The 20024-nt window shown below is 35.5% G+C and overlaps 1 protein-coding gene across 1 annotated transcript in view; it reads left to right on the forward strand.

Annotated features, from left to right (window-relative positions):
• Positions 1 to 20024, forward strand: part of CNTNAP4 (contactin associated protein family member 4) — a 246442-nt gene that overhangs the window by 217464 nt on the left and 8954 nt on the right. Inside the window, exons 17-21 of the mRNA XM_074856318.1 lie at positions 2454 to 2672; positions 6473 to 6712; positions 8615 to 8839; positions 10223 to 10356; positions 11373 to 11460. Coding sequence (XP_074712419.1) covers positions 2454 to 2672; positions 6473 to 6712; positions 8615 to 8839; positions 10223 to 10356; positions 11373 to 11460 — 906 coding nt within the window. The remainder of the gene's footprint in view (positions 1 to 2453; positions 2673 to 6472; positions 6713 to 8614; positions 8840 to 10222; positions 10357 to 11372; positions 11461 to 20024) is intronic.

The raw sequence follows: 20024 nt of genomic DNA on the forward strand, positions 1-20024 counted from the left end.
GAAGTAGGATTGGGAACACTATGGTGTATTAATGTGGAAGGTCTTCTGCAGTTGCTTTGGAAATAGTTCTGAAGAGTCTAATATGCAGCTGCTGTTGGCCTTCATCATCCCAAATTTGCAACTTGTTGTCCAGGATGAGTGGAATTCAATCGTTTCCTTTATAGAAAGTTCTCAGGTTTTGTATTCTGTAGCATGTAACTTGGTAATCACTTTCTGCTTTTGCATGCAGTACTCAACCCTGATACTCTGAATGGTTTTCAATGACTGTGCTTTCTCTTAGTCATTTTAACTGCAGCTAGCCACTGACCACTCTCCATGATTACCATCAACTGCATCTTCCGCTCCACTTTGCCAATCTATAGCTGTGCTCTGCCTGTGTTTGAATGCATTAGAGCCACAAGAGTCCCTGCAATGTTTGGAAAATTTTTGAGTAATGCCAAGGTGGGCAGGACCTACAAAGTATTTTTGCACCAGCAGAGAACTCCTAGATGTATCCTCCCCTGTTGCCCAGGAAATGACCAAAGTTTTCTTTGCCTCAGTCCTTTGTAGCAAGTCCTCAGTTGCAAGAGGACAAATTTTAGAACTCAGTCAGCATCTCTCCATCCTGTGGCATACTTTCCATGGGTGGTTTGACCACTGTGCTCATAAATGCTAAATTTCTTCCAAATTTGCAGTGTAGTTGGTTTTAACAGAGTTATTTAAAATATTGTAGAATGTTAACTGATTATATTTTTCACTTTTCTGACATATTCTGGTCAGTCTTCAGACATTCCAACAGATGGCCATGCAGTCACCCTTGCTATTTCTGGAACTTCTGGGACTGGTTCCCTTTTTTCAAGTTTGTATTACTTTTCTTAGTGGTACTAACATAACTCATTATTTCAGCTGTTATTTCAAAATTTTTATTATGTATTTTCTTGCCTTTGAAATCTAAACAGTAACATTATTTATCAGATCTGTCATTCTGGTATGCTATTTAATAGGCACATTCAGTGAGTTCAAAGCAGAATTTGTGTTTTCAGGCTTCACTCCAACAGTATCCAGAGGATTACAAAGACATCCCTACAGAAGGTAACATTCAGCAGAAATTCTCTTTACCTGATCACATGGAGTTTCTGTTGCTTTTGTTCTCCTACTGTGTGATTGTTTTTTTACCATTTATCCCTCAGTAAGGAGAGACTGAGCTCTCAACTTTGTCCAAATGAAACAAATTTATCCTAAAATTAATTTTACTGAGGAACTGGTTTTAGAAATCAGTTATTTGTTATTATTGTATAAAACTCTTGATTTTTAAGCAGGAGAGATCATTTATTACAAAAGGCATTCTGTTTAAAAATTGACTACACCTTATGCCTTATTTTATTTGGAAAGTCAAATGCTTTGTGTATTTGTCATTTTACTTTTCTCTCTCAGGTTCAACCATTATAGAATAATGCTTCATAACAACCAGATTCAGGGCTGAAAGCATGTGGCATTACTCAGTCTAAAGGTTGGCCAAAGTGGACTTAAATGTTATAAAAAGTCTAATGTATTTTTAAAAAGTGAAAAGAAAATAAAAATATTACATTTAAATATATTTTAAAATTCAGTAAATTAATCTTTGAAAATGTTTCTTTAAGCTGATTTATTTCCCTTGACTACTTCTGATTGTTCTGTTTTTCTCAGAGGCCAATGACATAAATGAGAACCTTATTCTTGGATTCATGGAATCTTCTCAGACCTTTAGCCCTTTAAATCAAATCCTTAATAATTCAAAATCCTGGTAATCCCTTGTTTGGGATTACTTACTTTCATACACAATTGTCCTTGAATATGTGAAAGAAAGAGTTTCAGAGAGAATATTAATAATTTTCAGATCTTCAATTTCTGTCATATTCCTCATCTTATTATTTTGACCTGCCAGGATTCAGTTATGATTTTCTAAACAAACTATAAAACCATGTAATGTGAAAGTTATATAGGGAATAACTCAATTTAATTCACCATAAACATAATCTTATAAACTACATCAAAATTTGCCCTCTGATATTTGTAGAGTTTGTGTGAATAAATAACAAAAGCAAATAGACAGTAGAAGATGTTGATTGTATTATAGTGGTGATAATTTAAATATAGTTAACAATGGTAACCAATTAGCATGTAAGCAAGAGGTGCTTTTTATTCCAACTGAAAAATAATGAAGCTAGCACATTTTACTGTTTCTTGACTATTATGCTCTCTACAGGTCCAAAAAGAGTTTGATTTCCATGCTGTTGACAAATCATTTTTCTCACTGTCAGTGAGTGTGAAGAATGAAATTTGAAGATAGGTCTCTTGAAGTAAACTTTTCCCCTAAACTGATGAGTCTTATCCTGTGAAATAGTAGGCTAAACGTTAAAGTAACTTGTTCTGCCACTTAATGATTTTTAACTATGAAATAATTTAAATGCCCTTCATTACTGTCCTCTTTCTAGCTCCATCTGAAGTGATTTTTTCATTTGATGTTGGAAATGGACCTAGCGAAGTTATAGTGAAATCATTCACTTCCTTAAATGACAACCAGTGGCATTATGTGAAGGCTGAACGAAACATAAAAGAGGCATCCTTGCAAGTAGATCAGCTTCCTCAAAGGTCTCGTGGTGCACCACCTGATGGACATACTCGTTTGCAGCTCAACAGCCAGCTTTTCGTAGGTAGGTGCTCATTTAATAGAAACTTTCCTAGTTATCATCATGAAAATATGAAAAGGGGAGAATGAAAAAATAAGACAGAAAAAGACAGCAACTGGGTCTTTTGAAAACAGTTTGTATGATGAGATGAGAGCCTTTGTGAAAAATCCATGGACTTGTAGCTCTATTTTGCAATTAATAAATTCAGTGCCTTAGCCTATAGTTACTGCTGGACAGGATTCCAACCAAAGTTTTCTTCTTTTGAGGTTTGTTTGAAGAATAACTAAAGGATGTCCATTGGCACCATTTTTTTGAGAGGATGGCATCTGCTGAAGGTAGATGTGTTACTTCTGTAATTTCAGGGAATTTCTGTTGTCTCTCTTCATCCACGACTTCTCAGGTTTCCCAGAAACATTGTGAATGCCCCATCTTGTTTAGTGTTTAAGATCAGGTTGGACAAGGCTTTAAGCAACCTGACCTACTGAAAGATATCACTGCCCATGGCAGGAGGATTGGATAAGATGATCTTTAAAGGTCCCTTCCAACCCAAAACACTCTCTGATTCTATGAATCTGTGATCTACACCTCTGCCCTTTGCTAACACATTTAGAGAAATAATCAGACTGTGTTTATTTAGTATTGGCAACAAGAGAAAGGGACTATTCTTTGATTTCACACAACCAGGAAAAATCCAGATCTATGGTTGGTTCTGTCTAAATTTGAAAATTTCAGAGGAAGAACTTTACCTGAATATTTCTGCCTTTGTACTTCAGCAAATATGATGTTAATGTACTTGTATAAAACACTGGAAAAGCAGAGAGGAAATAACAAATTAATTAATGTTTATTTAGCTATTACGTAGAGATATGTAGAACTATGTGTTATGTACATGGTAGTGTTCTTACTGTAATATTGCTATATTATGAATTTATAAGTTTCTGGTGTATATATATGGTATATAGTATAAAAGCATGTAAAGTCTGCCCTACTTTTAAAGAGATCTTTACCTAGATGTGTTGCAAGACACATCACACTAAATGAATATATGATTTATTTGCTGTGTGTTGGGAAGGAGTGCAGTTAGGGGGAGCAGTGTTCTTAAACTGTAGCTACAGAAACTCTGAGTTCTTAGGAGAAAATTAAATGGAGAGGAAATCCTCGTATGCTGGGATTGGAATTCTGACCTGTGCCTCAAAAAGTATCAAGGATGGAAGATGGAGACTAGGCCAAACATTTAATAATTTTGTATTTTGATTAAAAACATGGAGAAGAATTCTATAATAAAGAAGATATCCAAGATATTAGCTATAGTGGAGTTTGGAGAAGTCTTAAAATTAGTTTATATTCATGTTACTGGACTAGAACTTTTAATGGAAGTACTAGGAGATTTCTGTTTACTATACTACAATAAATTATGTTGCTGTCCTCTGACTTGACTTACCATAAAACTACTATTATATGAACAGCTGAAATTAGATCAGTTTGAATTTGCAAGGTCTGATCTGTGAAGCAAGACTAAGAAACAATCTAATTCTACAAGCGTTTATGGTAATATCAAGTCTAAATAGTTTTCTAACTATTTTGATAATTAATTGATCTCTAGTTCTTCTAACCCTTCTCCCAAACAATCTAATACTGTACTAATCTCTATTGACAGTTGCAATTTCTGACAATTTTTTTTATGAAGTAATTGGCCATTGAATAGAGTAACTTTGTCAAATAATTTGACAAATTCTAGTAAATTTATATACATCTATCTCCTGTATGATGCTGACAATTTAAGAACTGTTTTGACTTGTATACAAGCAAGCTGTCTAACTTGTTTTCTTCAGATAATATTCAGGTGAATAATTACATTAGAAGAGTGATTCTGTTGGTTTGCTCTGGTGTTGTGGGTTTTCTTCCTCTCTGAAAATTCTTGAAGATCCTGGGATTAAAATGAAATAACATTCACTATAATACTGTGTACCTTGAAATCTCTTATGAGTTTGTACAATTATTTTGAAATAATTCGGAGCAGAACTGATGAAAATGGCATTTGTTTGATTTTATTCAGTCAAAACAGTGTTTTTGAAGTGTGACATAACAAATGATAGTAAATAATTTAAATTATCTGTGGCATGCATTTGCTGAATATAATTTGTGAGGGTTTGCTATGACTGCAACAGGGTTTTTTTGGATATTTGTTTCTGCACCTGCAATACTGTAATGTGAATCAATATGGTGTCTAGTTTATTTTGTGTTTGAGTTAAACCAGTCTTTTGGATAACGCAACTTTTCATAGCTCCCTCCTTTATAAGGTATTTTAGTCTCTTCAATTAAATATAATTTTCTTCAGCGGAGGAAGTAATGAGACTTACTGTTTGACTACTGCTGACAGTCCACTGGTGCAGACTGAGGCTTGTCTGCTTTAGCCAGTGAAAGGATGTAGAAAAAAAATGAAACATACAGTGTACTGAGAATGACATTAGCAGAGGCAGTCTTTAGTTAAATGTCATTTCATATACCTAGTACCTGCCATAGTCACCTATCAGTCAGTTTCTAACATCTAACATTTCTAACACTAGGATTGTGATTTCTTCAGGCTAAAACACTTTCTTTACTTCTTAGATGTATATACTCTGGTTTTCCAAAGAAGCCAGAAAAAGAACTAATGCCTAAAGCTGCCATTAAAATGCTCATTTTAGCAGATCTTCCTATTGCTAGGTGGTTTTTTGCCATTATGTCTGTAAATAGCAACAGCTACGTCAAGATTCTCCATGTAACACCAAGAATTTTATAAATTCTGCAATAGAAAAGGATGAAAACAGATGACTACATGGAGACATTTATCCAAAAGTTAGTTGGAGATGTATCAGAATTATAGTTGGAAATCTTACATATTGTGGAGTATTTTCTGCTTTTAATTTTTAAAGGAGAACAAATGACAGGAAATATCAGAGTAAGTTGTGCGACAAAGGACATGAGAGATGGTATGTAGATTGCACACCTTGTTAAGCATTCAGGATTAATAAAATGCTAGCTGTCAGGAAGTGTGCTGAAAATAAACAACAGGGAAAAGAAATGAAGCAACAATTGTTAACATTAGGATTGCCCTGTATCTTTATCACATATAGTCAAGTATCTGCTGTCCTCTACCTCTCTGTAGTGAGGCGTCCCATTACTCAAGAATGGACACAGCTTCCATTATGGAACAAAGTATGTCAGGCCAGACACCAACTGTGGAGTATCATGATCCATACCATGAGACTGAAAGATGGATAGACACACAGATCAGTTGATCAGTCAGCAAGATATTGCAAGAGTAAAACTGTACAGCTCATCATTCTCCCAACCCCTTTTTTCTTTTTTCTTTTTTTTTTTCCCCTTTCTTGCTTTTTGGGATTTCTTCTATTTTTCTTTCTTGCTTTGGTTTTTTCTTTTTTTCTTTTTTTCTTTTTCCTTTCTCTCCTCTCCTCCCCTCTTCTCTCTTCCCCTCTCCTCTCTTCCCCTCTCCTCTCTCTCTTTAAAATAGAAAAAATAAAAGTAGAAAACCACCTAATTTCTGGATGCTACTCCTTCGTGAAGTAATAGTAGTATGCATCATTGCTTGGTATCTTCTTATGCAATATCCTTCTTTCCCATTAAAACCTTCAAGGGTTCACTGTAATTACTTGACAAAGAAATAATCATATATGCTTTTAAAGTTATGTATAAATATTTTCACATGCATAAGCTTGTATCTTGGAATCTCATAATAGACTGTTCAGGGGCTGTAAAACATAAAGAGCGTTTTGCACATCAATTCTTTTAAATTTTTAAAAGTTCATGTGAATGTATTTCAGGTGGAACAGCATCCAGGCAGAAAGGATTTTTGGGATGCATTCGTTCATTACAGTTGAATGGAATGGCCCTTGACCTGGAAGAGAGAGCAAAGATAACGCCAGGAGTTGAACCAGGCTGTCCTGGACATTGTAGCAGCTATGGTAACCTGTGTCACAATGGTGGGAAATGTAGAGAGAAATACAGTGGATTCTCCTGTGACTGCACTTTCTCTGCCTATGCTGGGCCATTTTGTAAGAAAGGCAAGCATGTCTTTTAGCTTTATCAGTTATTGAAAACAGAACAAGATATTTACAGCCCTTTAAAGATATGTTTAAATGCTTGCAAAATATTTATGTTTTGTATAATGTAGAGAAACATTCAGCTGAATTTGTTGAATAAGTGTAAGTTTTGCTAAACACTGTCTTCCAGAGATACGTTCAACATAGACTATTTAAAGCAGGAACCACATTACCTGAGAGGATCAGTACCTTTTCTTTAATGTTATGCAACGCCTTTGATTCTTTTATATTATACTAAAGCTAGAAACTACATGAATAAACTTTTGGATTTCTGTCTTTTAAGTCTTAATCTGAAAACTAAGACTAAATTTGGAAAACAAACCAAGAAGCAGAAGAAACTTAAACTTCTTTTTACTGTAAGAAGAAAGCGACACCATCAGAAACAGGACTGAGCCCATGTTTTCAGCCATTTTAAAGGAGTCCTTTGGTAATGGTGTCATACTAGTAGATGATCACAAGTCATCAAGTTTGAATTTTAAGGACAGAAGTTTCTCTAGAGCATTTGCATGTAATTCTTATGTGCTAAAAATCACTTGCTTCCTTATGAGGACAGGCTGAGAGATTTGGGGCTGTTCAGCCTGGAGAAGAGAAGGCTCCAGGGAGACCTTATAGCAGCCTTCCAGTACTTAAAGGGGGCTACAGGAAAGATGGGGACGGACTCTTTATCAGGGAGTGTAGAGATAGGACAAGGGGTAATGATTTTAAACTGAAAGAGGGTCTATTTAGATTAGATATAAGGAAGAAATTCTTTCCTGTGAGGGTGGTGAGACACTGGAACAGGTTGTCCAGAGAAGCTGTGACTGCCCCCTCCCTGGAAGTGTTCAAGGCCAGATTGGAAGGGGCTTTGAGCAACCTGATCTAGTGGAAGGTATCCCTGCCCATGGCAGGGGTTTGGAACTGGATCATCATTAAGGTCCCTTCCAACCCAAACCATTCTATGATTCTATGTATTAAATGCATTCTGCAAAGTACTCAGCGGCTCAAATGCCGTAACTCCATGTTTCTCTAAATTAGTGAGCACAACATCTGTCCAGCCACCATTGCTACCACAAAAAGAAAGGACTTATGTGAAGTCCTTCCATATCTATCACTGTGGAGCTAATGCCACTGAGTGAGGAATGATACTTTCCTCCTCCCCCACAAACAGCAGAAGAGACAAAGGGTCACACTCTGTGTTTATTATTCTACAGGGTCAGAGTGGCTCCTGTTGCTGAAAGTGTGGGATAACCTATAGTAATAACTTTCGATCACCTTCTGTCAAAGCTAATGAGCCAGATCACAGAAATTTCTAGAAATTTTTCTGAAGCGTGGAGATTGTGTGTGAAAAAAGGATAGTAACAGACAGTTAATTTTAGCAGAAAATGGCTGTGAAATATTACAGAGTTACAGAAGCCCTCTATGACCATAACCCAGTTTGTATTCTCCTTTCCTTTCTCCCACCTGAGTAGTCTCTTTTCCCACATATGTTTTTCAGGTGTGGCCAAGTTTAATCAATATGTCAGGCTTGAAATTGTTTCACCCATTTCTCTGAGCAGTATACATACAAGACAGGACATATTGGGCTTGAGGACATGGATAAACAAGAATAAAGCAGAAAGCATATTTAAAACTAGACAAAAAGAAGCACTTCTTCATGCAACAGATATTTAAGACACATGTCTAGCTGGACTTTTGCTCTAGCCCAGATTGGGTCTTATTTTTCCCTATAGTTCTAAATACTAGTTCCATTTATATTTCTTTTTCAGCTCTATTACAATATTTAAGAATACATTTTATTTTGTTCTGTGGCAGAAATAAAAAAAAAAAAAGAGCTTTAGTCTTGTTTTACATGATATTCAAAAACTGAATTACCTTTTGTTTCAGAGATCTCTGCTTATTTTGGGGCTGGCACTTCTGTGACATACAATTTTCAAGAATACTACACCTTAGCTAAAAATTCCAGTTCTCATGCTTCTTCTTTCTATGCTGACATGACACTGAACAGGGAAGAAATTACATTTGCCTTCCGAACTACACAGACACCAAGCTTACTGCTTTATGTCAGCTCCTTCTACAAGGAATACCTCTCAGTCATTCTCACTAGAAACGGTGAGTGTTCAGATAGACCTCTGGAAACACTAATGAATGTCATAGCTGCCAAATGAGATCCACTCTGATTCCCAGACCTGAATCACAAACTAATCATTGTCCTTTATATTTATTTTTCAGCTGCACCAAGCAATGCTTTCCACATGAAAAACATTCCTCCTACTGTAATTTCAACATTTACTAATTTTTTTAAATCATGTTGGCAAAAATACTTATTTCTGGAAATCCTTTAGAAGTGTGGTAAAATATTTCAAATTAATTTTTTTTAAAGTTTTGAAATGAAACTCAAAGTGTATCTGATCTGTCTGCTACTCACATGACATATTAATTGACATCCCCATGATAAATAATAAAATAAACTACCTTTTGAAAGTACAATATCTTTTCCAAATTAATCAGAGGTCATTTCATTCAACTAATTTCATAAGCTACTTATATACCTATGAAAATACACATGTATACCTGTGAAAATACACATAACATAGTTGCTGTTTCCATTTAAGTTGAACATGAAATGCTAGCTGGATCTTTCTTTTTCATCCTTTCTTTTATGTCTAGATAATTTTTTTTTTTTTTTTAATTAAAAAACCCCACCAAATGAGTTGAATCTTTGCTTTTATCAAAGACTCTGCACTCACAGTGGTTCTGTGCTCAAAGAAGATGCTCTGCTTTCCCAGATACAGAACTGGGCATAGAATAAGTGTAGTATCCTCCCCATCATGTAAGGTGGAACATGTTTCACTCATGACTGGCCTGAGTCTGGCCTGGGCCTTGCTTTCCAAAAGATGAGTAGAAAGTTGTAGTCCATCTACAGCTGGGAGGGAATCTCTGACAAACAAACCATGCTGCCTCTGTGTTCTGCTGTGAAAGTTTCTGTGTGATTATATGTCTACACAGTATACTGGATTTAACAAGAAGAAAGGGAAAGTGAGATAGAAGTTATTAACTGCATCCTACTGAATTGTCAGCTGGTCAGAGGTATACAGGTCTGGACTGTGTAAACATTATTCAAGAACAGTACTTGTAAGGTACTGAATTTTATTTGATAAGTCACATTGATATGAGCTAGCAGACCAAGTCTTTCTCAGCTGTGTTATAAAACAATTTACTAAAATTTCTGCACAAACTTTAGTTTATTATTCAGTTTTGTGATGGTTTATGTCTATCTTTGACATTGCATTCTACTTCCAACATTGCTATTACTTTTCCTGTTGCCGCCTTTAATTTCTCACTTATGTCAGTTTCTCATAGTTAATTCCTTAAATAAATCAAGCGTTTGTTTTGCTCTTCAAATGCACTTGTGAAGCAGGAGGCATTGTATATGATCTATACTGCCTGTTGTGTATGTAGGGTACAATAGCTTTTGCTCATTTATCCCTGCAGGAAGTTTACACATCAGGTACAAGCTAGATAGCCATCAAGATCCCGATGTCTTCAGCATCAATATCAAAAGTATGGCTGATGGACAGCTGCAACATGTGAAGATTAACAGAGATGAGGAAAGGCTCTTTGTAGAGGTAATTCAGTTAGATTGTGGATTAGAATAGAAAATCCAAAGCATAATCAAGTAAACAGTTACAAGAAGGCAATTACCTCTCAGTAAACTGTGTTTTAATATCTCAAGTAAATAAAGCAAAGATTAGCAGACTCATGCTGCACAGTTAGACAATCTTTTTGGTGTTCATCTTGTCTATTTCAAAAGGTCAATACCTCCTTATCATTTTTTATGAAAACATAAAAAATTGCTTGATGGTTAAATTTTCACAATTTGTGAAATGTGTATGACTGCTGTCATTCGTTTGGGGCCTTGTATTTTGTTTTTTGTTTCAAACTACGTATCAAACTACAGTGTAAATATTTGACCATCTAGATAATAATGTAAGCCTATTTGTCTAATTTTCTTTGGTCCTTTTTGTGTCAAAGGAACATGACTATTAAGGAAAATATTTTTGTTATTTTTGTGGAAATTTAATGTTAAAATAGAAGTATTTGTTTTGCTAACAGCAAATACTGGCATGTAAAGAAGTCTTAATTTTTTAAATTAAAATTTAAAACCCTGGGATGTTACAATTTAGTATTTTGAGGCTAGAACTGTTTTCTTAATAATGCATTGGTATGAGGCTTGAGGGTAAGTGGTTCTAGAGGTACCCTGGGGGAAGAGCATTTAGAGTAAATAGATAATATTTGATGTTTAGGAATTACTTGCTGAGTGCCTTTTTAATGAAAAGAACCTTTTTCATGTTTTTGAAACTTTACCATTTTTATTCATTTTATAGATAAAAAGAAGGCATCAGCCCAATCAATAAGATAAATAAAGGCTTATTAAGTAGGAAGCTTAAGAAGTATCACAGCTATAATCAGTGATCTGTGGAAGCTGATAATCTATTTCCTGATTAATTTTTATGCTATAACTAACAAATGCTTCCCTCAGTTCCTTTTATTTTAAACCTTGATCTTACCTGCTTTTTTGCAAACTTTGACAAATATTTTTTTTCCATTATTCCACTTTGTTCTTCACCACACCATTCTGCAGGTTAACCACAATGAAAGAATGAAGTTTTTTCTGTCTTCAGGCACAGAATTCAATGCAATCAAGTCTCTCACACTTGGCAAGATTTTAGGTAAGTGGAACACCGCAAGATTTTCTAAAACATAGATCAAAATGTCACCACAGCACATAAAAAATATTAACCTTAATCTCATTGAAAGACGTTTGTTGTCTTGGATTTCATTAGACACTGAGTCACAATCAAGGTAGAAAGTTCAGTCTTGTTGAAATACAAATATAATCATGGGTAAGTACTTCCTGAAAACTTATCAAGTGGGTTCCATTAAAAATGATTTCACACTTCTCTCTCTCATTTTGCAATCAAGCATTATGAAACACCACTTTTTTTTTTTTTTTTTTTTTTTTTTTTACTCTCAGGAAAAAATAAATCACTGTGAAATCATACACAAAGACCATAGAATATTATTAATCATGTACTGTATTTGAAGAACTTTCTGTGATTAGATTTTGGTGTAAACAGTTAAGAATAAGGTAATGTAAGCAAAAGCTTTGCTGGCGTTCCTTTAAGCTATGACAAAATATTTTGTCTAATGATGATTCATCAGAAGCTGTCTGTTTCTCTGTAGTAATGACCAAAATGGAAGTTATCTATCTACAATTACCATTTTGTCAATTTTGTTTAAATAAAATAACCTGAGGTAAAATTCTCAAGATCTTATTATTTTCATATTCATCACATAAGAAAAACTCAATTACAGAGGGAGATACGCTGGTGGTGAAAAGCTAAAGGATGTTTATCTTTCCTCCAAAGTAATTTAAAGTTTGTGTTCCTATGTTCCCATTTGTGTGTTCTTCCTCTAATAGCACTTTTTGTGGCAACAATATGAAAACAGACTTGTGATATATAGTAACTAAGGGTACACTGACCTTTTCACCATTTTGTAGTTATGGTGATTATTTTCACCCTTCCACAAGTGGTCCTGGGCTAAATGTAGAATAAGTAGGTTTACCAAAATATGGACTATTTGAAAAAAATATACCTACGTTTATAGACCTTAAATGTTTATAATTTCATATGGCACACAAGTTATCACCATTACCAAAACCAATTCTGTATATTTTTAATAAAAGCAATTTTAAACAGAAATTATGAACCATGTTCCAAAACAAGATTGGGAAATGAACTGCCTCCCTCTCTAACTCTTTGGTGCTTGAACGTTTAGCAAGTACACTGCCTACAAAGGAGCGATAGTTTCCCATTCTTTAAAAATCTCTTTAATTAAACTAAAGTGTTAATACTTTTTGTAAAAATAAAATCAGAAAACTGTTGTATGTGGCATAGAAGAAATTGAGTCATTATCTAAACTTAGTATAGATGAAGAAGATACCTTTATCTTTCTCCCACAGTCTTACAGGAACTATTTACATGTTTTATATAATACCTACCCTAACCCAGAAGATCAAAGAAGTGTCTTCTTCACATTCAGTTGTATGTGGTTTAGTTTAGAGGAATTTTATTACTATGTACCTGAGGTACCCCTCCAGGAGCCATATATCTACCACTTTTTGTATAGTAACTTTGGGAATAACATAACAGCTTTGGTAAATCAAGGTTTCTGCCATTGTATCAGAGCCAGAAATACTATCCTGGCTATGACAGTAAAAAACACTGTTATGTTTTCCCAGAGCATCTCCCACTGACAAGCAAAGCATTATCTGAAATAGTCCATCATGCCACTGGGTGGAGGCAGTAAATCTCTGCCAGTTGCTGTCTGACCTCTATCTACATTCAAGTAATGTAAATCCAAAATGTGTATGAAATTAGTTTCCTACTCTATTCTGAGTAAAAATTAGAGTTTAACTCTTTGTCACATACATGCATACATGCCACACATATGCACACAAAAATCAGTTCCAAATATATCCTCTTCTGTATGTAATCTCGGCCAGAAAAAAAGGACTTCTTGAAATCTTCAGTTCAATTTCATAACAGGGAAGCATAATTAAGATGATTTCCAACCTATCATTGTTTAGAAAAGTAGATATGTGAGGGGATTAATTGAGAGAGATTTGAATGTGATATTTCAAGTGTAATTAGTTTAATAGGCTGAGGTATAAGATCATACAATCACAGAATGGTTTTTGTTGGAAAGGACCTTAAAAGATCACCTAGTTCCATCCCCGGTGCCACGGGCAGGGACATCTTTCACTAGATCAGATTGCTCATACAACCTGACATATATACCTGACATACTGACATACAACCTGACAACCTCATACAACCTGACCTTGAACACTTCCAATGATGGGGCATCTACAACTTCCTGGGGCAACCTGTTCCAGTGTTCCACCACCTCCATCATAAACCCCCCCCCACGTTTTCCTTATGTCTAATCTAAATTACCCTCTTTCAGTTTAAAATCATTACCCCTTGTCCTATCATACAGACCCTTGTAAAAAATCTCTCTCTCTTTCTTATAAGCTCCCTTTATATATTGAAAGACTGCAATAAGGTCTCCCCAGAGCCTTTTGTCCTCCAGGCTGAACAACCTCAACCCTCTCAGCTTTTCTTCATAGGATAGGTGTTCCAGCCCTCTGACCATGTCTGTGGCCCTCCTCTAGACCTGCTCTAACAGGTTTGTATCTGTTTTTTTCTGGGAACCCCAGAGCTAGACACTACTCCTGGAAGGGTCTCACAAGAGCAGAGTGGAGGGGGAAAGTCACCTCCCTCGGCCTGCTGGCCACACTTCTTTTTGTGCAGACCAGGATACGGTTGGCTTTCTGGGCTGCAAGAGCACATTTGCTGGCTCATGTCCAATTTTTCATCCACCAGTATTCTTAAGTCCTTCTCCACAGGGCTGCTCTCAATCCATTCATTCCCCAGTCTGTATTGATACTGAGGATTGCCCTGACCCTGGTGCAAGACCTTGCACTCAGCCTTGTTCAACTTCATGAGGTTCACATGGGCTCACTCCTTGAATCTGTCAAGGTCCCTCTGGATGGCATCCCTTCCTTCTAGTGAATCAGCTGCACCACTCAGCTTAGTATCATCCACAGACTTGAAGATGCTCTCAATCCTACTGTCTATGTCATTAATAAAGAAAATGAACAGTACCAATCCCAGTGCGGACCCTTGTTACTGAACTCCATTTAAACATTGAGTTGTTGCATGCAACTATTTCGATAAGGCCATCCAGTTTATTCCTTATCCATCAAATAGATGGTTGTGGTTTTCAATTCTGAGAGTGTTATCTAGAATAGGTAGAATAATAATTTTGAATATATTATAAAATGCATACAGTCATAAATGCTTTCACATGGTAACCAAATGCTAAGTAGCTTAAACTGTATTAAATAATGAAATTTAAAGATCATATTTATAGACTTTAAAAAATAACTATCCTAATTATTGTTTAGCTTTGATTGTTTGGAAGAATGTCAGTGTAGCTGATCTGTTTTCTTACTGGAAAAATAACTAAGAACCTCTAACACAAACAGAAATGTATATTACTTTTGAAATGTAGATTTTCTTTATAGAACTCACAGTCCAGGAAAGAACTGGTATGTAGATATGCACAGAGAATGGAAAAAAAGAATGATCATTTAAGCATAACTTTAAAACAAGATTAGCTGAAATATAAACTACTAGAAGAAATTTGTTTAAAATATTTCAAAACCCCACAAATTTATGATAAAATTCAATCAGGAGTTTTTAATGTTTTGAAGTGTAATAATCTATTTCTCACATAAGGGTAATTCTACAGTGACCAGTACGGAATGAAAGGTTTTGTATTTGTTACGAAATATCATACCAAATCTTGCATCAATTTACTTAAAAATGTGTTTGAAGCAATGTAATGAAATGCACATTTTTAGGCAAATAGCAGTCTCTTTTGATCAGGACCAATGTTGTCTCTTCCAGGGAAACCACACTGTTATAAAAGTTCAGAGGTGGGAATTTCTTCACTTATATGATGGCTTTGCATCATCACAGTAATGTGAAGCATGGAGTTACAATGACCTGTGGGGGCACTCAGCCCAATTTGGCTCATTTTATAGATTCTGTCCTGAAGAAAACATATGTTATACTTCTCTCCCTTTCAAAGGATTAGGATATTGAAGAGCTGCTGTTTCTTTTATAAATCTGACTGCTTTGGGTCCTGGTTCCTGTGAAGTCATGTCTAGAGATGGAAGGAGATTTTATGAAGACAGTGGAAAAAATTAATGAGTGCTGCAGTGAAGAGGTCTAAACAGAAGGAGTAACAAAATATGAAATAATGTATTTCTTGTAATTTGCAATGTTGTTTAGGAAAAACCCACAAGCTTTAAAGTAGGCTAGAAAGCTATGCTTTTTCTAAGAATGATCTTCAGTTCGAGAAGTACTTGGCTGAGCTCTTCTGCCATTATACATAGCTCAGTTTTTTGTTGAAAGCAAACCTGAGAGTTAGCAGCTGAACTTGTTTTGAATTCCCACCAAGAGAAGAAAAAAAAAAAAATTAATAAAAATCAGTGTTTTTCCTCACTTCCCAGAACCTAAGCCCTCCAATTTAAAGACTTTTGAATTTATGTTAAGCAACATTGTGACAAATTAGACAGGGAGCTAGGCTGTGTTGGGACTCAGCAAACTATATAAAGGTTAAGTTGTGAGGGAAAAGAGAAGCAGCACACTCAGCCACAGAGTTCACAGGATACAAGCCAAAGGGCTCCTTATGTTTTGTTTTTCCTTCTAAGAAAGTACTTTCTATCAAAGCACCCCACACTGTAAGAAGGCTGTAGAAACCTCTCTTTTTACAGCAACCCACTGAGAAAATAATTTACATCTGCTGAGTAAAGCCACATTTACACAGCACAAAGCTTCCTAGACGTCCCCAGGGTGATGGTGAGCTATAGACAACATTTTTCTTCAGTGAGAGTTATTAACCTTTCCATGCCAACTGAGTTAAAGATAGGCTTTCAACAAGATTTACTTAGGTCTGATTTACACACAAAGTTTCACCAGCTAATGTGTGATTTTAAGCTAATTCACTTAAACAAAGGCATCACACTGAATATGGACATCTCCAACAATGTAAAAATTGGTTATTTCAGTGATGAATAAAACCATTTTTTTACTAGACTCTTAATAAGAAGGCCAAAGTTAAACCAGTAAAATATTTTGTAGCCACATTTGAAATGGAATTTCTGTGTATTCAAACTATTCCAGTCTATTTGAAATTGGCCTTTTTGATATTGGTTTGTTTGTTTCTGAAATGACAAGATTTTATAATTTAGTTCTCTCTTATGGGAATATCTTTGAGGATAATTAATAATTGCACAACTTGCTTAAGATCTCTAATTATTATGGTTTTATTGATAAAGGATTGATGGAATTGCAAAACTTTCAGTGTGCTCCAATGATATGTAAAAATATAGTGATAATTCAAATTGTTAATTAGAAAATCAGACTTTTAAAACAATAGTCTGGGTACTCCCAGAAAAAGTCCTGCAGTGAAGCACATGCTAAATAATAGATGCTTTAAAATTGTCCATTTCTCTTTATGCAGCTTTTCCTACTATATGAATGTGGAAAATCATATAGTAATAAAATAGTAAAATTCAGTCTTTTAAAGTTGGTTTAGAAAAGCCTTTAATATAAGCCTGTCAGTGTAAAAGATGCATTTATATGCAGCTCTCACAATTTAAAGTACATATAATTGTAGTCCAAAAACTTTACATGCAACATTTTTTTAAAATTTTGTTTTCATCAGATTTTCAATTCGGTCAGCCAAGCTTGTCAAGGCTTACTTACAATACAGAAGCTTTTCAAGATAATTATTTTGGGAAAGAGAAAGTTTCTATACGCTTGCAATCTTGAACAAAATAATAGTACTTAAAAATTCAATATTCAGTAATTTAATGGATATATTTTAATTTGATGAAATAATTTCATTGGCAGAATATTTGCCTTCTAATGTTTTATTTTAAAGTTTCTCTACTCAATCTTAACAGTGTGAGAAATGACAGTTCCACAAATAACACCCGCTTGTTACTTCTGATTGCTGGATTTATATTGTTGAAAAAGCAGTAAAAAGTCTAAATGTCAGAACTATCTATTACTTCCTGTTAATCAAATTGCTTTGTTTACTGGCATTTTTTTTTCAGCATTAAACTTCTGAAACAAATAACAAATTAAGGAAGAGGGGCCTAGACCATTTGGAAATGTTTTCAAAGGATGTTCTTTTGTGCACAAAAATCAGAAAAATAATTGTTTAATGACATATTTTTCAGTAGTTTATCTTCTCCTGGTCACTTCAATCTGAATCATAGCTTAGCTTTAGTAAAATAATGTTGTATTTCTTCATATTAAAAAAAAAAAAAATAGTAGCAGTGTAGCGGGATTTATGTGGGAACATAATAACCACAGGGCAAACCCCAACAACCAACCAACCATATATGATTCAACTGAAATCAGTGGGTGTGTAGTTATAATTAGTTTTAACTGTAATAAGTACTTTTAATGCAAAAAGCCTGGGCATAATAAAATTTTCATACCAACACAGGCTTGTTGCACAAATGTGAGATTTTGTGGCAATTCTTCAAAGCAGCTGGTAATTTAACTGTGAAAGTCAAATATGCATTAATTTTTTCTACTGAGCAGATTCATAGAATCATAGAATAATATCTCAAGTTGGAAGGGACCCATAAGGATCATCAAGTCCAACTCTGGACTCCTCACAGGACTACCTAACACTAAACCATATGACTAAGAGCATCATCCAGATGCTTCTTGAACTCTGGCAGGCTTGGTGCCATGACCACTTCCCTGGGGACCCTGTTCCAGTGGCCAATCACCCTCTCAGTGAAGACTCTTTTCTTAATGTCCAGTCTGAACTTCCCCTGATGCAGTTTCATTCCATTTCCTTGTGTCCTGCTGCTGGTCACCAGAGAGAGGAGATCAGCACCTCCCCCTCCACTGCCCCCCTTGAAGAAATTGTAGACTGCGATGTGGTCCCCCCTTAGCCTTCTCCAAGCTGAACAAACCAAGTGACCTTGGCCACTCCTCCTAAATCTTGCCCTCAAAGCCTTTTACCATCTTGGTCACCCTCCTCTGGACACACTCTGATAGTCTAATGTCCTTATATTGGGGCAGCCACAACTGCACACAGTACTCGAGGTGGGGCCACACCAGTGCAGTGTAGAGTGGGACAGTCACCTCCCTTGACCGGCTGGCTATGCTGTGCCTGCTGCACCCCAGGACACAGTTGGCCTTTTTGGCTGCCAGGGCACACTGTTGACTCATATTTAACTTACCATCAACTCAAACCCCCAGATGTCTTTCCATGGGAACTGCTCTCTAGCCTCTCATCACCCAAACTGTATGTATGACCAGGATTACCCCATCCCAGGTGGAGAATCCGGCACTTGCTTTTGTTAATTATTGTACTGTCGGTGATTGTCCAGCTCTCTAGTCTATCTTGATCTCTCTGTAAGGCCTCTACCCTCGAGGGAGTCCACAGCTCCTCCTCATTTAGTATCACTGGCAAACTTGCTTAATGTACATTTGACTTCCAGATCATTTATAAAAACATTAAAGAACACTGACCCTAAAATTGAGCCCTGGAGAACCCCAATGGTGACTGGCCACCAGCCTCATTCACTAAATCTCTTTGAGCCCAACCCATCAGCCAATAGTTCACCCAACGTATAATGGACTTGCCTAATTTTAAGACAAGATTGTACAGGTAGGTACATGAAAAATTTTGAAATCTTCAACATCATAAAAGCAGAAAGGTCAAAGCTAGTCTTTTGGCTGCACAATTCTTATCTTAAAATGTTCTGCTAGGAACTTTATGTCTGCTGATTTTCAGTATTACTTCACAAAGAAAAGATGGTTAAAGCAGAATTCAAGAAAGAGGGTTATTGAGTTTGTGTTTTGCATTGGGGTTTTTTTGAAGAAGGCAATGTAGGTGGAGTAATTTAGTCTTTCTTTGATGAAAAAATTTGAGTACACTTATCAAATGAATTGCTATAAAGATGCTTAAGGATGCATAACTGCTGTTTACTATAAAATACAGTCTCTGATAAACAACTTGTCTCTGTGTGTGTGATTTTCAGTCAGTTAAATTTGACTTAAGCACTAAAGTGGAGAAGGGTTTTTCTTACCTAAACCTTATAATTTTACCAGCAAGATTGTTTGATCTAATAAAGAATTTTACTTTATCCTAGCAGTATTTTCTAATTAATGAGTCAAGTGTACTCTAAAGATTTTAAATATCTAATTTCCTTTCATATTATACACATACAATGTTTTCAAGATGGTTTGTACAGGAAACTAGAAAATAATTAAAAATGCTTCTCTCTTGAGGTTTTTGATCCTACTTAAAGTTAGAGATATATATTTTTATCACAAGGGGTTTAGGACATCTTTTGTCACCTCAGGTTAGACTTTTTCTTAGGACATCCAGATCTAGCAGATCCTTCAGTGTGGTGAGACAATCAATAGAAGCAGTGTATGCTACAGAGAGAACAGAGGCAGTTAAACATCCAACATTTTATGTAATCCATCATTGTAGGTGAGCAGACTCTTGGCTGACATCCATCTATCTAATAATACATCATCACTCCAATGAGCAGAGAGTAGTTGAGGAAAATGTTGCTGTGCTATTTTGCAATGTTCCACCAAAACACATCAGCTCG

The sequence above is a fragment of the Strix uralensis genome, chromosome Z (assembly GCF_047716275.1).
Source record: "Strix uralensis isolate ZFMK-TIS-50842 chromosome Z, bStrUra1, whole genome shotgun sequence".
NCBI lineage: Eukaryota > Metazoa > Chordata > Aves > Strigiformes > Strigidae > Strix > Strix uralensis.